The sequence below is a fragment of the Ahaetulla prasina genome, chromosome 7 (genome assembly GCF_028640845.1).
Source record: "Ahaetulla prasina isolate Xishuangbanna chromosome 7, ASM2864084v1, whole genome shotgun sequence".
Classification (NCBI taxonomy): domain Eukaryota; kingdom Metazoa; phylum Chordata; class Lepidosauria; order Squamata; family Colubridae; genus Ahaetulla; species Ahaetulla prasina.
Window position 1 is genome coordinate 82,279,690 of NC_080545.1, and position 20,685 is coordinate 82,300,374.

Sequence of the window (20,685 nt, forward strand, 5' to 3'; positions counted from 1 at the left end):
GGTCGTTAAGTCGAGGACTACTTGCATTGTCTTCACACATCGAGTTTCCATCCTGATGCTGCAAACAAATACTACCTTCCACAACAAGAAATTGAAAGGAAGAAGACAGGACAAGGAAGGGAAAGCAAAGTGCCTTTTTTTTCAAAGAGGTTAATACATTTTCCTATATGCAAGCTAACAATGCACCACCCTCGATTCCAGGTTTGTCCCCAGAAACGGGTTCTTATTGCATACGGACGTGAAAACAGGTTACTTTCAGGTTTTCATTTAGGGCATTCAAAGTAGAGTAAAATGCTTATTTATATGTAATAATTGCTCTGAATAGGCAAATACCCTTCTTTACAGAGCTGAAAAGGATATGAGTGTTGAAAGAAAACAGAAGCTGTTCTTGGCAGTAGCTGGGTACCCTCTGAAACCTCCCAGTCCCCAGCAAGCTGAGTCTTGATTCAGATGCCAAATGTGCCATGTTTCGATCACAGAGGCTTCTTCTAAGATGGAAACTAGCTCTCGTCCTTGTAGACAAATTGCACGGCGGCAGATTCTGTATGCGTAATTATATTCATGTTGCTATTCTGGATTGGATGGCAAGATGGCAATTATCCACTGTAGTGAGTTATTCTAAAAAAAGATGGACATGCCAAACAACAAGATGCGCGCCTCTGTTAAGCCTCCATATGTTCTTCTAGGAAGCCCAGTCATCTTCGTCCTCTTCCCCAGCCGGCTGTTGTGGAGGTGGCAGGGGAGGAATGGTGTCTGAGATGCGGCCAAAGGCACCAGCTGGCACATTGGGCGCATTGCTGTCTCCGCCAGCTGCTGGTCCTTTGCCTGAGATGCCTGCGGGAGAGAAGACAAAATGGAAACATGGCACTAGGAGATCGACACTTCCTCAAAAGTGCAGGCCTGACGTCTAAATGACAAAGATGGGGAAGGGCTGGCCCGGCAAGGAAAACCGAGACAAACAGAAACACATTTCTTAATTTACTCAGAATTTTGCACCAAGAGAGGCAAATTGCAAAAAAAACCTGGAAGTAAGATGTAAAAGAGGGACGCGGTGGCTCAGTTAGTTAAGACTCTGAGCTTGTCGATTGAATGCCTAGTGCCGCGTAACAGGGTGAGCTCCCGTTACTTGTCCCAGCTTTTGCCAACCTAACAGTTCAAAAGCATGTAAAAAATGCAAGTAGAAAAATAGGGACCACCTTTAGTGGGAAGGTAACAGCATTCTGTGCGCCTTTGGCATTTAAACATGCCAGCCACATGACCAAAGAGACGTCTTCGGACAGCGTTGGCTCTTCGGCTTTGTAACGGAGATGAGCACCGCCCCGTAGAGTCAGGAACGACTAGCATGTATGTGTGAGGGGAACCTTTACCTTTAAGATGTGAAAAGCTGCTAAGGAGGAGACTCCTCCCTAGAACACACATGGAAGCTTAAGTGCAGTGCTTTGAATCCAAAACACAAAAAGTTTTCCAGAGTTAGTTTGAGTACACATACCCCATTTATCAATGCTTCTTTAAAGAAGCTGCATTTTCTCTCCCCTCCTCTCCCGAGTTAGTATGATAGGTATATGGAAAATTGGTTGGAATTTTAAAAAGTGCCAACAATGTACCATAAGGTAAAAGTAAAGGTTCCCCTCGCACATACGTGCTAGTCGTTGCTGACTCTAGGGGGCGGTGCTCATCTCCGTTTCAAAGTCAAAGAGCCAGCGCTGTTATTTTGCATGATGGCTTGATCTTAGCAAAAATGAAGGTGATGGACTTGATGCTCTATGGCAGGGGTATCAAACTGACGGCCCGTGGGCTGAATCGTGTCACACACAGGCCACGCAAGACTCCAGCTCCGCGAATGGGAAAAACGTCATGAAATGTCATGTGACAGCAACGTGACGTGGCGAGTTTGACATCCATGCTCTTTACAAATCAAACTTTTCAGCTTTCCCTGTGCAGAATTGATCTGTCTCTGCTATTTCTTCTTGATGGCATTGTTCCCATAACCAGAAGAACCAGATCAGGTAAACAGCTAGAGATACAGCCATACAACATGATTAACTGTTTTAATGTTAGCTTTTGGTTTGTGTTTCGTTATATATGTCAAACGGTAGGTTAATTCAGCCCACTTATTTAATTAATGGCTTAAATGGCAGAGCCAGAAAATGGGTTGATTCAGTAAGAAGTTAAATATGTTGTTGCTGTGGTCCGCCAGCAGCCTGTGGAGCTGGCAACAGAGTCAGGCAGCGATGAGGCTGAGGAAGAACATGAGCCAGTCCTGGAGGCTGGGGAAGGCCTGGATGAGGGCTCTGTGTCAGAGGCAGAGATGGGGCCAGGGCCATCAGGGAGTGAGGTGTGGACTCCAGAGTCTCCAGAAGCAGACAGTAGTGAGGCAGAGGAACAGGAGGATCTTGTTCCTAATGCACGCATGAGAAGAGCTGCCAGCAGGCAAGAGCAGCTCAAGCAAAGAGGATGACTCGGGAGTAGGGCCAAGAGATGACTGGCCCCTCCCATAAGGTTTAAAAGACCAGCAATGGTGTTTGGGCTCTTTGCCAGAAAACAACGTTGATAGCTTTTGTCTTGCTGCATTTGTTTCTTATCGGCATCTTCTGAACTTTTGCCAAGAAAGGCCTTTGGCAGTTTGCCTAATTAGACCAAGGTTGATGATAAGACTGAGGAATTGGGTTGGGAAGAATTTGCTTTTAGTTTGGACTACGTTGAGAATGAGTTAATTCTCAGCCGTTCTAATAAAGTTTGTTTGTTTTTATACTGACTGAGTTTCCTACTACCTACTTGGACCTGGGTCACAACAGTTGTCTGAATGGGATTTACTAACCTTTTTTCTGAGTGGAGCTCAGAATGGTTTTGGTTGTTCTATCTTGATCCTGTTCTTGCCTCTCTGCCTCAAACACTGATGGTTTTTAATTTTAGAAGCAACCATAAGAAATTCATAACTTAGCTTTTAATCCTTGTTACAGTGAAAAGAAAACTTTGTTTTCTGCTAATAGGAAACCTTAAGCTTTGTTCGCTGCACTACTGGGGAGAAACCACAACAAGCTTCTTTACCTTTGCGCCGGAGGACCAGTTTGTTAAAAAGATCTGACATCAGATCTCCGCCTTGCCCAGTCGCTCCCACTGGAGGAAACACAAAAAGAGAAATCAAACACTGAAGACAGCAAATAGGAGAAAATCAGGAATCTACCGGTAAATCCGGTGTTGTATTGGATGAAGTCTTCACATAAGATTGTTATCCCAATCTATTCAGGCAGGGGAGAAACTATCATAGGCATTCTTGTAAAATAGTTTCCTGGTGGATGTTCCCCACCATCTCTTCTAGACCAAGGATCATTGTATTTGATTTAATCACCTTACCCAAGGTTACAAAAACAAACTGCAAAAGAGAATGTACATGTTGAGCTGGATGTGGTGCTTATGCTATTGGTTTCATCATAATGTCCAAGTTTTAAAAGAGCTTAATCTATATATATAAAAGCCAAATACCACTCATTCATCACGAAATCTCAGAACGGTAAAGCCTACAAACTTGAAATTTGGCACATATGTTCCTCTTGGCTTCTAGGTGCTCGCTAAGAAAGAATTTTTTGAAATGACCATAAGATCATTAGAGTTTCATATACAATATTATATTAACACACTCTGATGCTAAGGAAATAGATGTTCTACTCCCCCTCCCCACCTGAAAGGAACTCTGTCCCAACTGCCAGTTGCCTTATATTAACACGCTCTGATGTTAAGCAGCTAGACATTCTACTCCCCCTCCCCACTGAAAAGAACTCTGTTCCAACAGCCAGTTGTCTTATATTAATACACTCTGATGCTACCCCTTCACTAAACTGGGCTTGGCCAGCACATGACTCATCCGCCTGCAGGCTGGGACATTCTACTCCCCCTCCCCCTCTGTTCCAACTGCCAGTTGCCTTATCGTAACGCGCTCTGATGTTACAGAGTTACACATTCTACATTAAGTTTCAGGCTTTAAGTGTCCATTTATCACACCCAATCACATAGTTTCGTAGCAAAACATGGGTGTCCAGGTAGTACACAATATCACAGCCATCATTACCCTCGTGCTGTTAGATTATTCTCTAATGGTTTGGTAGAATGTGCAGAGAAAACTGGAGACTAACATACAGAAGGATTATCAGACTGGATGGTCTATGAAACCAGAGAAGGCATCCTACATCTTTTCAGCTGATGCAAGGAACCTGGCTGCAAATAGTGTAACAGTGATGTGCTAACTATCACAATAGTTACCCAGGATATAAAAGGTACCAAATGGGCATAAATTTCACAATTTGTACTAGCTAGACTTGAACCTTTGGCACAGAAGTTTTTACCTATCTGATTTGGCCTGTCAGGATGAGCTTGCCAGAGTCCCATTGGCTAAGTCCTAACCTGTCTTTTCTACCATAGTGCCTGCCTTAGGAACATTCTCTCTCTGGAGAGTAGGTTGGCCCCTATCCTGCTGACTTTTTAATAAGGCCCTAAAAACCTGAGCCTAAGGCCCTGAGTATGTGAAGGGACCAATCTCCTGCCTCAGTTTGTTGATTGTGTTATTCCCTATGCATTTTAATTACACATTTTTGATTGTAATTGTTTTTATTTTTATTGAGAATGTTTGTTACTCAGAATCATTTGTCACTTACTGAAATGGGTGGCTGAGTTTGACACCCCTGGTCTAGACTGACCGAAAGTATTTGTTGTTTCTCAGAATAAACCATATTTGGTGTAGTGATCGGGGGTGTGGAATAGGAGTGGGTTTCAGCAGGTTCTGACCAGTTCTGGAGAACCGGTAGCGGAAATTTTGAGTAGTTTGAAGAACCGGTATTAAAAATTCTGACTGGCCCTGCCCACATCTATTCTCTGCCTCCCAAGTCCCAGCTGATTGGGAGGAAATGGGGATTTTGCAGTAACCTTCCCCTGGAGTGGGGAGGGAATGGAGATTTCACAGTATCCTTCCTCTGCCATGCCCACCAAGCTACGCCCACAGAACCGGTAGTAAAAAATTTTGAAACCCACCACTGGTGTAGAACCACAATCCTCAAGCTATTGTCCACACTCTGGCATCCATCTTGTCTGATTGAGGAAGGAACTGAAGGGAATTAGGGTCCAATAACCCCTTGAAGGCCACAAGTTTCTCTGCCATACAGTAATGTATTCCAACAGTCAAAAAACACATGATGTAACGCATAATATTAACTACCATTTAGATATCTGATAGATACTTCAATGTTTGATTCACCCTGACGCCGTAAAGCATGAAGTCAGATCTAAGTACAGGAAGTGGCTTAGGGTGGAAGGATAGAGGTACCTTGCTCCTTCTCCTTCTGCTTTTTCTTTTCTAGTTTCCTCTCTTTGACACTACGGAGCTTGGCTTTCCCAATGCCACCAGCTTGGCGGATGGATTCCAGAAGGGTGGCCCGGCCACTTGATGGGTTCACAACTTCCTTTGGTGCTCCTTGAACAGCAGCTGTGGAAAAGTAAATCCATTGAAATGCCCTTCGGTGCTGATGGCTACAAGCAGAAGATCTCTCTCCCCAACTCACCCCCCCAAAAAATCTGTTGTTTTGCATTAAGAGCTTTATAGTTTGATTCTGTGAGACTCATCTTTTTATCAAGCCATTGTCGATTTTCTCAAGAATTTTTTTTCTTGAGTATTTTAGTTGGTTTCTAACGGATGCTTTGGAAAAATGGGATTTTCCACACAAAATATAAAGTTCACTAATACTAATGCTCCTATGTTGGAAGCACCAAAATACTTCCATGGTGAAAGGATTTGCTGGTGACACTGTCGCCCGGGGGACACCTGTTTGGGGGCTCCTGTCATGTCCACATGAGGTTGCCCACTGAAGTGGTACCCAAGTTATCGCCCACTTTCAATCTCCTGGGTTAGCAGGAGCTGGAATGTATGAGGGGAGCTCACCCTGTCCTGCAGCAGTAACAGGTCTTGAACGCAAGCTTGCTGATTGTCAGCCCAGCTGACAATCTAATGTTCACTACTGAGACAGGATAATTCTCTTAATGCTATGTTCTCCATGTTAGTGTCCTTTGTGGGACCTTCAGCTTTTCATAATTAACAGCCAACATAATTATTAGCAATTGTTCCTGGGGATGTAGGATCTGATAAACAACATTTGGAAGTCGTAAAAGTTCTTAGAAGGCTAAACTAATGCTTATTAGCTCTGATAGCAGAAAACGTGGAACTTGCATATTCTTATGCCTTATGTGTCTCCAGCCTATCAAGTATCAGATGGAAACACAAGGAGATGCTTATATACCTTGTGGGTTTTTTTAAGCTAGCCTCAGCTGGCTCTTCAGAAAGAGAAGCTACTTTAGAGGGAACCTGATCTGTTGCAGATATTTCTACCTTTTTAGTGCTGTTTCCAGGAAAGTGATGTCACCCGACTTTCACTTCCACTAACAAAATCTGATACAATGCGCTGGCTAATTAGGGGTTAGCCAGGAATCAAAAAGTTATTGGTTTGAATCTCGGTCTTTCGTGCATCTCCACTTTTTTCCCATTCATAATATAATAGGAAAGGAGTATCAGCGATTTCTCTTATACAATGATTGTCAATATAGTCAACTAGATCAGGGGTTTCCAACCTTGGCAACTTTAAGGCTTGTGGACTTCAACTCCCAGAATTCCTCAGCCAGCTTTCCACAAGCCTTAAAGTTGCCATGGTTGGAGACCCCTGAACTAGATCAATCATGTATCTGCAGCATTTTGAACATTTGCAGCATTTTGAACTCTACTGCAGTTACCGATAATTCCTTCAAAGCTATTGAACAAAATCACACAGCCAGTTCTTCTATTTTCCAGGGCATGTCGTCTTCACTTGGGATAAATAGATTGCATATGATAGCTGGCTGCTATCTCAATAGTAACATTAGGTGAGTGGCTTCCCAGCTTTAATCCTCCAGTCTTACCAGATGGCACGGCATTGCTTCTGTCTTCTCTCGTTTGAGATTTGGAAGGGGGTGGCGCTTGTGGAAGAGGAGGGGGAGGTGGGATATGAACAGGAATTTCAGGGGGAGGGGGAGGAGGGGGAGGTGGTGGAGGGGGAGGTCCCCCCTCTTGAAGATCTAAAACAATAGAGAAGGGACACCAATTAGTATTCGCAAATACCATGGAAATGCTTTGCTGATCTCTAGCTATCTGTTCAACCGTTTTAAAGTTTCGGTTTCTCGAGTTTCAAAACTGCATCATTTCAGATTTATATCTTCATGCTTTCGGAGGGGACGTACTCTTTTGAACATCAAAAAATGAAGAGTAGCAGCACCGGTTGGTTAAACACCACTGGACGGTATTGGCATTCTCCTGAGGAAGTTTACACATTGTGCCAAACCACCACGAGTTTGCTTTGCCTGAACGTGAAGCGCAACTCTAGGCAGCCTGGACTATAAATCAGTTTATTGCCTAAGTGAATTTGTAGGCCAGAACTGCTGCAATACACCGACACCCTTGAAAGAGCAGAAAATCAACTAACTAAGAAGCGACACAACACAGCCGGGGGGCCTTTGAGGCTGTTGAGTTCAACCCCATGCTCGGTACAGAAATCCAGATTAAAGCATTTGTACTAGATGGCTGACCAGCTTCTGCTTCAACACGTTCGGTTAACCGTCTCCCTCAATAACTGGTTCCGCTGTCAAACTTACTTCTTATGATTAGGTAGCTTTTTCCAAGCATTCAGCTAAAATTGCCTTCCTGTCATTTTAAGATTATTATTTTCTGTCTTGTAGGATGATAGATAGTGACTATTTTTCTCTGCAACACCCCCTTCAGATACTCAGTTGTCTCTATTTGGAGCTAAACAATCAATCTCAATCTTTTGGGGAGGCTGAGTTTTCAGTGTTAAAACCTGTTGCTTTGTCAGCTTGGGGAAAAGTTTGAATCCTGAATGACTGGAGCTCTGAACTTGAGGCAGCATTCAAAGTACCAGATGACCAAAGCATACCGGAGTAGAACTATTACTTTCTTTGATTTGGTGAGTGAACTACTATTAATAAAACCAATAACTATGTTTTCTTTTCTTTCTTTCTTTCTTCCTTTTTTTTTTTGGCAGCAACATCAAACTAGACACACTGATACAAATCAAGGAAACGACTTGGCTCTTCCATAAGCAAATAAGTTTTATAGATGGTTTATTGTCTGCCAGCTAGATGAATCTCACTGCTTCCTAAGCTTCATTTAAAACAAGAAGGATTACTGTCATCTCCAGACTACTATTTGCTGATGTTCACAGGGAGCATAAAAGAAGGAGAGAGATACCTAGGGTCTTATTCTCTAAGCTAGTGTCAAGAAAGCCACAAAACATAGACTTAAAACAGATTAATAGTCTGCCAATATCCTAGATCAGATGTGGGGAATTATGACCCCTTTATGACTTGTGGATCTCAACTCCCAGAATTCCTGAGCCAGCTAGGAGTTGAACAGTGGTGGGATGCTGCCGGTTTAACAACTGGTTCGGTGATTGCGCGTGCATGCAGTTTTACAAATACTAACCTTCTGTGATAACACAGTTCTGGGAGTAACACAGTTGAGGTGCGGCAATCTACTCTGCCGTGCCACTCAGCTGAGAGGATAAAGGTAAGTAAAGCACAGGGGCGGGGCGGGGGGGTTACCTAATCATCGGAGCAAACCGGTTTGCTCCCAGCTGATTGTCAGAGCTTCCGGTTCACTCGAACCTGTCTAAACCAGTAGAATCCCACCCCGTAGTTGAAGTCCACAAGTAATAAAGGCGCAGAAATGGACAGATTAATGCTTATTCTTAAGGGCAGAGAAGATACTGAATATTTTCTGACATGGGAGGTATTTTATCAAGTAAGCAATATTCCAATCAAGGAACTGCCAAACATGCAAAACAGGTACCGTATATGTGGTACTTTGCTCAATAGTAGTAACTGTGAGAGGGATCTTGGAGTCCTAGTGGACAACCATTTAGATATGAGCCTGCAGTGTGCAGCAGCTGCCAAAAAAGCCAACACAGTTCTAGGCTGCATAAACAGAGGGATAGAATCACGATCATGTGAAGTGTTAATACCACTTTATAATGCCTTGATAAGGCCACACTTGGAATATTGCATTCAGTTTTGGTCGCCACGATGTAAAAAAGATGTTGAGACTCTAGAAAGAGTGTAGAGAAGAGCAACAAAGATGATTAGGGGACTGGAGGCTAAAACATATGAAGAACGGTTGCAGGAATTGAGTATGTCTAGTTTAATGAAAAGAAGGACTAGGGGAGACATGATAGCAGTCTTCCAATATCTCAGGGGTTGCCACAAAGAAGAGGGAGTCGGGTTGTTCTCCAAAGCACCTGAGGGCAGGACAAGAAGCAATGGGTGGAAACTAATCAAGGAGAGAAGTAACTTAGAACTAAGGAGAAATTTCCTGATAGTTAGAACAATGAATAAGTGGAACAACTTGCATCCAGAAGTTGTGAATGCTTCAACACTGGAAGTTTTTAAGAAGATGTTGGATAACCATTTGTCTGAAGTGGTGTAGGGTTTCCTGCCTGGGCAGAGGATTGGACTAGAAGACCTCCAAGGTCCCTTAATAATAACTCTGTTGTTGTTATTGTTGTTACTGTTATTTGTTTGTTTGTTGTTGTTGTTATTATTATTATAAGCCAACAGTAAAACCAAAGAAGCTCTAAGACTATCCTAGGCCAAGCCACTAGAATATAAACTGAGGGCAAACCTCACTCTTTATTAACACTGATGATGTTACCTAGTTTGGGTAATGAAATGTCTGCAAGAAAACAAGCAAGCTCAAAGAGCCCCAAGGATTTCTTGACTCTTACTGATTATATGAAGGTTGTTTTTAGGTGCAAATGCACATAACAAGCGCTTGTTTCCTGGAGACTTATAGAACTTCCTTGAGTAGACCATCCAGGTGGGATGAAGGCAAAGAGTCAGGGCAGGTGTAACCTCTGCGCAACTGGGCAGAACTGCCTTATGTGTCCATTTAACAGTTTTTTCCCCGAAGGCCATCACTCTGCTAAACAAATAATTCCATCAACACTGTCAAACTATTTACTGAATCTGCACTACTATTAATCTTCTCATAGTTCCCATCACCAATCTCTTTCCACTTATGACTGTATGACTGTAACTTTGTTGCTGGCAATCCTTATGATTTATATTGATATATTGACCATCAATTGTGTTGTAAATGTTGTACCTTGATGAACGTATCCTTTCTTTTATGTACACTGAGAGCATATGCACCAAGACAAATTCCTTTTGTGTCCAATCACATTTGGCCAATAAAAAAAAAATTCTATTTGCTCCCACCCAGCTCTGCTTATTTTCTATTGTGCCCTTCAGGAGGACTTAGTACCTTGTCGGTAGACCTCTGCAGGTTCTGTGCTGAAGGTGGGCAGCTCAGGTAGAGCAACCCCAGGAGCAGATGGCGCGATGCCAGGGCCAAGGTCAGCACTATACATGAGATCTGCGGCAATGCCAGGCAAGTCAGGCAGATAGGATGGCACATCTATCTCGGGTACCTGCCCTAGGTCTGGTACATAGAAGTAATTTTCAGCCACCTGAAAAATAGGCACAAAATTAGAAACACCCAGAAGACACTTTCTGAACTCTTCTGCTTTTACAGTATGACAAACTCTGTAAAAGTTTTAAATGTGTATGCTAGCTAGAACCCTTATTGTACAGGTAGTCCTCAAGTTACCACCGTTCAAAACTACAACGGCATGGAAAAAAGTGATTGACAACCAATCCTTGCACTTATGACTACTGCAGCATCCCCATGGTCAGGTGATTAAAATTTGAGAGGTTGGTAACCAGCATGTCTTTATAATGATTGCAGCATCCTGGGTTCATGTGATCATCATTTGCGACCTTCCTAACTAGCTTCTGACAAGCAAGGTCAATGGGGGAAGCCAAATCCGTTTAATTTCCATGTGGTTCACTTAACTACTGCCCTGATTCCCTTAACAACCATAGCAAAAAGGTTGTAAAATCAGGCACGACTCACTTAATAACCATCTTGCTTAGCAATGGAAATTTTGGTCCCAATTGTGCTAGTAGGTTGAAGACGACCATACCTATAAGCCCTATGGGGCTTCCCTTGAAGAGCACCTGAAGACTCCAATTAGTTCAGAATGCGGCCGCGCGGGTGATAGAGGGAGCGACTCGTTGCTCCCATATAACACCTCTCCTGCGCAGGCTGCACTGGCTTCCGGTGGTCTTTCGGGTGCAATTCAAGGTGTTAGTTACCATGGCATAGGACTGGGTTACTTACGGGACCGCCTGCTGCTACCGGCGACCTCCCATTGACCAGTGCGCTCCCATAGGGAGGTTCTACTCAGGGTGCCGTCAGCCAGTCAATGTCGGCTGGCGGCGCCCAGGGGGAGGGCCTTCTCTGTGGGGGCACCAACCCTCTGAAACAAGTTACCACCAGGTATCCGTCAACTCCCTGATCTTCGGACCTTTCGACGCGAGCTGAAAACATTTTTGTTTCACCGTGCAGGACTGGCCTAGTGGGGTTTTAATAAGGGGTTTTATTGGTTTTAAGTTCTTCAACCAACTCTAAATTTTCCTTTTAAACTGGTCCTAAAAATTGTACTAACTGTCTTTACTTTGGCTGTAAATCGCCCTGAGTCCTTTGGGAGAAGGGCGGTATAGAAATTGAAACAATAAATAAATAAATAAATAAATAAACTTGTACCTCAGGATTGGAATGAGAGGCCCTTGGTGCCTTATGAGTTTGGTTGTTTTCTTGAAGTTATTTCACTACCCTCAGCACTGATGACATTACCTAGTTTGGCTAATGAAACATCTGCAAGAAAACAACCAAGCTCTGACAGCACCAAGGACTCCCCACTACTGTACCTGTAATCCCAGTATGCTCAGAGGATACGCCTACTTCGAAATCAAAAGTAGGCTTATTGCAAATCATATGGGCTTTTGAGTGAGTGTCTTGCCAAGATAAATTGGGGATTTAGCAAGAGAGAAGCATGGGATTTTTTTTTCTCCTCCCATCAATGGTGAAATCCAAATTTTTTTACTACTGGTTCTGTGGGTGTGGCTTGGTGGGTGTGGTGTGGCTTGGTGGGCGTGGCTGGTGGGCATGGCAGGGGAAGGAGACTGCAAAATCCCCATTCCCACCCCACTCCAGGGGAAGGATACTGCAAAATCCCCATTCCCTCACCACTCTGGAGCCAGCCAGAGGTAGTATTTGCTGGTTCTTTGAACTACTCAAAATTTCCGCTACCGGTTCTCCAGAACCTGTCAGAACCTGCTGGATTTCACCCCTGCCTCCCATCCTATTTAAGTAGCTCACCAGCTGATCTATTTGCCCCCTCTTGGTGATAGAGAGGGGGGCATCGAAAAGCTTTTCTTCTCTCTCTGTCTCCAGAGCCACATGGGTCTTGGTTACTGCGCCAGCCAAAGGATCGAGAAAGACGTATTTCTTATACCTGGGGAAGAACAAAAGAAGGAAAAGACAATTTCATTTATTTACTAAAAAGAGAACCAAGCAAAGACGCTTAGGCAGCGAAAATGTATTTTCCTCCATTATCAGGGTTTACCGTCCTTTTTTACAGGCACTCCAGTGAAATACAACGCTGGGATAACTTTCTGCCCACTGAGATTTCCATGCAACAAACAGAGGCCGTCCCAATCCAAGTCTGCCGCATCTCCAATCGATCACTGGGTTGTTTTTTAAACCATAAAAACATGAGAGGAATCCAAAGAATTAAAAAAAAAACACCCCTGCAGAAGCAGAATTCTCAATGCTCAATGCTTGTTCTGCGAGGGGTTTTTTTTTACATTTATTTTGCTCGTGTTTTGAGACTGTCATACGCACTTTAATAAAGAAAAACTGAAGTTGACAGTTTATCCAAGGGACCAAGGCAGAAGCACAAGCCTAAAATCTAGTTCACATTTAATTAGTTATATCACCGGGGTTCGTAGAGAAGGGGGCAAAAAGCAATATTTTGAGAACACTACAAAATTAAAGAGGGATTTGCAAGAGAGGAAATAAACTTATCAACCTGTCAGTCTCCCTCCGCTTAATGTAATCAGTCCTGCATCAGCTCTGACTTGTCTCCTTTTCTGCAACCTAAGATTGTATCACTTCTTCCTGTGCATCTATTATTTTATAAAGATGACTTTTGTTTAGTCATAACCAAAAAAGTCACAGGAAAGTGCAATAAAAAGGAGGAACAGGGCGGGAGAAAAAGATGGACAAAGCCGAGAAGCATCAACAGGATTTAAGACTTGTGCTGAGAAGTAGGGATGAGGACTGGAAACTTGGCTTCAAAATGCAGAGAAATTAACGCAGAGAAAGATTGGGAGATGCTTTAAAACACAGGTGTCAAGCTCACATTGTCACAGCAGCATCATGGGACATATCAGGACTTTTTCACCCTTTGCTAAACAAGACGTGGTGTTGTGACCCAGGCCCACATAGGTAGTAATAAACTCAGTCTGTGAAAAAACAAACTTTATTCAAACAGCTGGGAACTACTTCATTCCCAGCATCGTTCAACTCAAAATAAAACAAATGCCTCCCAACACAAATTCCTCAGTTATCTCACAAACCTTAGTCCAATTAGGCAAACTGCCAAAGGCCCTTCCTGGCAAACGTCCAGAAGCCAAAAAAACAAAGATGTAGATGAAGCAGAAGACGAAGCAGAAGACACAGCTACAACGTTGTTTTTCGGCAAAGGCCAAATGCCGGTGCTGGTCTGTTTTAAGCCTTATGGGAGGGGCCAATCATCTCTTGGCCCTACTCCCAAGTTGTCCACTCTGCTTGAGCTGCTCTTGTCTTCTGGCAGCTCTTCTCATGCGTGCATTAGGAACAGGCTCCTCCTGTTCCTAATGCCTCACTACTATCAATCTCTGGAGGCTCTGGAGTCTGCACCTCATTTCCCAATGGCCCTGGCCTCACCTCAGCCTCATCGCTGTCTGACTCAGTTGCCAACTTCGTAGGCTGCTGACGGACCACAACGTGTGGGTGTGGCCAGCACGTGACACATCTGGCCCACGAGCTGGTAGTTTGATACCCCTGCTTTAAAACAATACCACCAAACCTATTCGGTCACTTAAGGCTATAATAGAAACAAGCAGTGGCATCAAAAATGGGTTCAGGACCGCATTCCTAGGACCACCTTACCCTTTTATCAGTTGAGGGGTGTTTTTGAGGAGATTTCTTATTTTAGGCCCACTAATCCTATGTGAAGGCTTAAGGCAGGTAGTCCTCATCTTATGACCACCATTGAGCCCAAAATATTCTGTTGCTAAGTGAGCCGGTTGTTAAGTGAGCTTGGCCCCATTTTACAACCTTTCTTGCCACAGTTGTTAAGTGAATCACTGCAGTTGCTAAGTTAGTAATGGGGTTGTTAAGTGAACCTGGCCTCCCCATTGACTTTGTTCGTCAGAAGGTCGCAAAAGCGGATCACAGGACCCTGGGGCACTGCAACTGTCATAAATATGAACCAGTTGCCAAGCGTCCAAATGTTGATCCCATGGGGGGGATGCAGCGTCGGTCGTAAGTGTGAAAACCGGTCACAAGTCACTTTTTTTTCAGTCCAGTTGTAACTTCGAATGGTCACTAAATGAGCTGTTGTACATTGAGGACGATCTGTATTTGTTTAAGTTTTTACAGAAACCTTTGGGTGGTGCAGTTCAGGGAACCTTGGGGAACAAGCCTGACTAGGTGGCTCAGTGGCAATCAAGACACTGAGCGTGTCGATCAGAAATGTTGGCGGTTCGAATCCCTAGTACACGTCTCCTGAGTGGGCAGGGGGGGTGGATTAGATCAGGGGTCTCCAACCTTGGCAACTTTAAGATTTGTGGACTTCAACTCCCAGAGTTCCTCAGCCAGCAAAGCTGGGAGTTGAAGTCCACAAGTCTTAAAGTAGCCAAGGTTGGAGACCCCTGTCCTAGAGAGTCACTATCAAATGTAAACAATATTGAGATGAATAGATTAATATCAAAATAAAACAAATCTTAAGGTAGTTGCAAGAGGTTTAAATATTTTCAAAGGGTTTTGTGGTCTGGGAACATGTGAATCTCTTAAACTCTTGTTATGTTAATAGGGGTGATCTCGACAGACAAAGCTGGCTGAGGAACTCTGGGAGTTGAAGTCCACAAGTCTTAAAGTTGCTAAGGTTGGAGACCCCTGGACTAGATGACCTCCAAGATCCCTTCCAACTCTGTTACTGTTACAAACGGAGGTGGCAGTCACATTCAACCTATGGATTCCCAGCCCCCTAAAAATCTTTTCCTTGTTAAGGAAAGAGGAAGGCCAGTGACAGTTTTTGGGTCCCCAGGAAGGAAACGTGGCCCAGAGAAGCAACTATAGGGAAGACTTACAGGTTCTCGGTAGTGTTGAAGAGTAACAGGGAGCTGATGGAGCTAATGTTTCTGGGAAGACTGCCCAGGCCTTCTTCTGCATCGTCTTCATGATGGACTCTGGTGGTAACTGAAACCGGGAAGTACTTCAACTTCTCCTACAAAATTCAAGCAACATATAGCTGTCGGTATCCCAGCCATCTTTTACTTTATTCTTTAAATTAGGCATTTAGAAAAACCTAAAGCTACCAATGGCCCTCGGACTCCACAGCCCTGTTTCTTTCAATGCCCTTCAGTTTTCCTGCTTCTCTTTCCTGCTGTCGGTTCTTACCTGTAGGACGGGAAAAGGTCTGTGTAATGACATCTCCTGGCTTTGCTGTAATGTCAAACCAGGGGTAAAATGTAAAATTTGTTACTACCGGCGTGGCTTGGTGGTGGTGGTGGGGGTAATGTGACTGGGTGGGCATGTCCAACTTTTTTTTTACTTATAAAAGCATTTTTTCTACAACCTCTTTGGCTGAAGAGGTTGTAAAAATTGCTTTTAAAAGCCTCTGATGATCAGGCAACTTAGCTGGGATTGCCAGAGGAGCCTTTTAAAAGCTTTTAAAGGGTTCTGACGAGCCCAGCTGAGTTGCCTGATCGCCAGAAGCTTTTAAAAGCATTTTTTACAACCTATTCAGCTGAAGAGGTTGTAAAAAATGCTTTTAAAAGGTTCTGACGATCCCAGCTGAACCACGCGATCATCAGAGGCTTTTTTTTTTACTTTTAAAAGCATTTTTTTGGCCGAAGAAAAAATGCTTTTAAAAGTAAAAAAAAAAACCTCTGATGATTGTGCAGCTCAGCTGACATGGGCCTGGGAGTGGGGGAGGGATTTTTGCTACCAGTTCTCCGAACTACCCGCCGCCATCGCTACCGGATCAGGCGATCTGGTCCGAACTGGGAGCATTTCACCCATGTCAAACCCGTGAGATTGACTGGGGTACAAAAAGCAGGACATACAGCAGGCAAACCTGAACCGTAGGTTAGAATTCAGGCAACTAATTCCTGCCGTTGTGCTTCTGGTTTCCATTAGTTACTGGAAATCAGTTCACTGAAATCCAACTTTGGCCCCTTATTACAAACTATCCAATCGCTGTATTCCCTTTTCCAAACTGACTGCTTTGGCCCATACATTCGCCATCTAGCTTGAACTGGGTATTTTAGAAAGCCTGAAGTCCTAGAGCAGGGGTGTCAAATTCGTGGCGTCACGTTGTCGTCACGTGATGTACTGGGACTTTTCCCCCCTTTGCTAAACCGCGGGTAGGCGTGGCTAGCGTGTGATGCATCCGGCCCGTAGAATGTGAGTATGACACCCATGTCCTAGAGCAGAGGTCTTCAACCTTGGCAACTTTAAGACTTGTGGACTTCAACTCCCAGAGTTCCTAAGCCAGCAAAGCTGTGAGTTGGAGTCCACAAGTCTTAAAATTGCGAAGGTTGGAGACCCCTGTCCTAGAGAGTCACTATCAAATGTAAACAATATTGAGATGAATAGATTAATATCAAAATAAAACAAATCTTAAGGCAGTTGCAAGAGGTTTAAGTATTTTCAAAGGGTTTTGTGGTCTGGGAACATGTGAATCTTTAGAACTCTTCTTATGTTAATAGGAGTGATCTCGACAGATACTTTCTGATGGGTTAAAAAAAATCACAAAAAATATAGTAACTGCATGTAACAGCTTGTAGCATACAGAGGATGCTTTTACTTATTTTCTCCTAAGATGCAGGGGGGGAAAATGCCAACAGTAAAAAAACTGCAAATTGCCCAGCATTAATTCTTCGAGTTATATTTTTCTGATGTGGGCCTTAAAAATGCACTTTTTTTCTGATGTAAGCTCTCCTTTTAGACATAATTAACTGCTGCACTGTACAGCATACAACTTTCAGTAGCCAACTTTATTTCCATATGTGTAGCTTCAGCAGATTTTCCAAGGAAGGAAGATTAATCTTAGCTGATTTTTCTCCACTGCAAAGTCAGATGGAGGGGGGAGGGGGGGGGAGAATGCCCAAATCTGCTTCTAGGGAACACTTTCCAACTTTAGCCGTTTTAAGATGGGTGGACTTCAACTTTCAGAATTCCCCAGCAATAGTGCTGGGAATTCTGGGACTTGAAATCCACATGTCTTCAAGTTATCATGGCTGAGAAACACTACTGTAGACAAAAGGACAGTATGTTTGATCAACGTGTGGGTCAAGTTTCAAGTAGAAAAAGGAGGAAAAAGCTATTTTTGGTGGACTCTAAAGTTCTCTGCATATCCTGTACATTAGTGCACGGAGTTCTGAGGCTAGGGTGAAATATTCATGCTACTTTCACCGTGACTGATTTTACTTCCATTAAACTACAGAAAAATGCAAAGCACTGAATTATTCAAAAGCAGCTTATTTTAGGGGGGGGGGTGTTGAGAAAGGAAACAAGAGTTTGAGCCTGAAGCAGCTTCATTGGCCCTTGTCTGGTAGGACAGCTTTTCCTTCTGCATTAGGATCTGGATGTATATATCAGTGGTATCCCAAGAAATTAACGTCATAAAATAAATTCTCTGGGGGATGGAGCATGTTCATGGCTAGGAGAGTTGCTTTAAAAGAAAACAAAAATCTCTACAGTATTAGTTGCTTTTCTTCGTTGTTGGCTATCCTATGCAGCCATGGGAGACTCCTAAATATTGGAAAAACTGCCAACTTAATTTTAACTCATCTGCTCAGAAGAATGCACTCAGGGCTTATGCCCATGGAGTCCACATCAGGAACTACAATTTTATTTGTGGCAGTTCAGTGACTGGAACAAAGACTGTACAAAAACGAAGCACTAATTCAGAGCCGCCAATAACTAGAGATGCACAAGACAAAACCGCAAACAACTTCCTCCTGTGGAAGATTTATTTCTGGAAAACAGCTTGATCATCCTAAGATTGACTAGGTAAGCAAGGTCAGGAGGAAAAATGGAATGTTCCAAAATTTCCCCCCAAATTTTACATACTCATTAATAAATATCGAAGGAATCTTACGTTTTCTAAAAATGCAGCCTGAAAAGACCCTTGACTACAGGCAGGAAAGAGCAGGCAATAGCCAAAGGAAATGCAAACTTCTCCATCACCTACCTTTCTTTCTTTCTTTCTTTCTTTCTTTCTTTCTTTCTTTCTTTCTTTCTTTCTTTTTGTCTCTCTCTCTCTCTCTTTCTTTCTTTCTTTCTTTCATTCTCTCTCTCTCTCTCTCCTTTCTTTCTTTCTTTTTCTTTCTTTCTTTCCTCCCTCCCTCCCTTTTCTTTTCTTTCATTTATTTATTTATATTTGTTAATCATATATAAGATAACAGGTAAAAGTATAAACATGATTTGGATACTTGAAAAGAATAAGTAAAAAGGAATATTAGGACAGGGACAGTAGGCATGCAGGTTCACTTATGCACACCCCTTACGTATCTCTTAGGAATGGGGTGAGGTCAACAGTAGACAGTTTAAGATTAAAGTTTTAAGGGTTTGGGGAAGAAACCACCAAGTCAGGTAGTGCATTCCAGGCATTGACCACTCTGTTACTGAAGTCATATTTTCTGCAATCGAGTTTGGAGCGGTTTACCTTGAGTTTGTATTTATTATTTGCTCGTGTATTGTTGTGGTTGAAGCTGAAGTAGTCATTGACAGGTAGGACATTGTGGTAGATAATTTTATGTACTATGCTTAGGTCAGACTGAAGTCGGCGTAGTTCTAAGTTGTCTTAGCCCAAAATTTGGAGTCTGGTGGCATAAGGTATTTTATTGCGAGCAGAGGAGTGGAGGACTCTTCTCGTAAAATATCTCTGGACTCTCTCAATTGTATTTATGTCTGATATGCAGTGTGGGTTCCAAACAGATGAGCTGCATTGAAGGATTGGTCTAGCAAATGTTTTGTATGCTCTAGTCAGTAGTACAATATTACCAGAGAAAAAGCTATGCAAGATTGGGTTAACAACTCTAACATTATATTAGATATGTTAACAAATTTAACATTCTCTACTCATATAGACATTGACTAGATCAGAAAACACAATTTGGGGATGCAATTTATCCTACATCTCCCAACAACACAATCCGAGAACACAGAGAGATTGGTTGTGTGTGCAATATAAAAACAAAAGTTTATTTATAAGAGCCCTGGGGGCGAAGTGGTTAGAATACAGTATTGCAGGCTGACTCTGCCCACAGTCTGGAGTTCGATCCTGATCAGCTCAAAATGAACTCAACCTTCCATCCTTCCGAGGTCGGTAAAATGAGGACCCAGACTGTTGGGGGCAATAGGCTGACTCTAAACAGTGCAGAGAGTGCTGTAAAGCACTATATAAGTCTAAGTGCTCTTGCTATTATTTACTTATTTATGCATGCGATTGAACACTGCACAAGCATAAAAATGCAAGCTCACTGCTAGGGAGCCATTTTTAAAATCGTTCTATAGAATCCTTTTGGGGCTACAGAATAGATCAAACAGATTCTTATGTAAAGAAGGTTCTTTCCCCCGCCCCCAATCCACGCTATATTTTTGCTGCTTGGGACCTCCTCAGGCAATTCCTGTTCTGATTCAGGACTACACTGTCTGATGCTCTCAAAAACCCAAAGCAAAGAGAAGCCTCTTGAATAAAGAAATTTAATTATGTCTCCTCTGGCTCTCATCTGACCATCCTCACCTGTAAGGACTTCTCATCCAAGGGCCTGTGCTTGCTCTGAATCTTGTGCCTCGGTTGTTTCTGTGCCTCTGAATCCTGAGCGCCAGTGAAGATGGAAGCATATTCTTGCAGCCGTTCTGGGGCAGGGTATTTGGAACTGGAAAACACCTAGGAGGGCGGGGGGTGGGGAGAAATGTAAGGAGAGAGAATTGAAGCATAGAAAGTAGGTTGCCAGAACATAATCCAGACAGCCGGGTGGTTATTAGCAGAAAAAGAAACATACATCATTAACGTGCTAATACAGACGTAGGAGCTATTTTTTATTTATTTATTTTTATTTCATTTATTTATTTGTCAATTATATATAAGATAACAGGTAAAAGTATAAACATAATTTGGATACATGAAAAGAATAAGTAAAAAAAAAGGAATGTTAGGATAGGGACGGTAGGCACGCAGGTGCACTTCTACACGCCCCTTACGGACCTCTTAGGAATGGGGTGAGGTCAACAGTAGACAGTTTAAGTTTAAAGTTTTGGGGGGTTTGGGATAGAAACTACAGAGTCAGGTAGTGCATTCCAGGCATTGACCACTCTGAAGTCATATTTTCTGCAATCAAGTTTAAAGCAATTTACCTTGAGTTTGTATCTATTATTTGCTCGTGTATTGTTGTGGTTAAAGCTGAAGTAGTCATTGACAG

The 20,685-nt window shown here is 43.0% G+C and overlaps 1 protein-coding gene across 4 annotated transcripts in view; it reads right to left on the minus strand.

Moving 5' to 3' along the window:
• Positions 1-119: 119 nt before the first annotated feature.
• The window catches only part of WASHC1 (WASH complex subunit 1), a 68,086-nt gene continuing 47,520 nt past the window's right edge, over positions 120-20,685 (minus strand). For all 4 annotated transcript variants that reach the window (XM_058190190.1, XM_058190189.1, XM_058190188.1 and 1 more), the window contains 8 exons: positions 20,007-20,153; positions 15,343-15,479; positions 12,305-12,440; positions 10,346-10,550; positions 6,934-7,089; positions 5,315-5,473; positions 3,049-3,117; positions 120-834 (listed from right to left, as the gene is read on the minus strand). In XM_058190190.1, the coding sequence (XP_058046173.1) occupies positions 683-834; positions 3,049-3,117; positions 5,315-5,473; positions 6,934-7,089; positions 10,346-10,550; positions 12,305-12,440; positions 15,343-15,479; positions 20,007-20,153 (1,161 nt within the window). In that variant the 3' untranslated portion in view covers positions 120-682. The remainder of the gene's footprint in view (positions 835-3,048; positions 3,118-5,314; positions 5,474-6,933; positions 7,090-10,345; positions 10,551-12,304; positions 12,441-15,342; positions 15,480-20,006; positions 20,154-20,685) is intronic.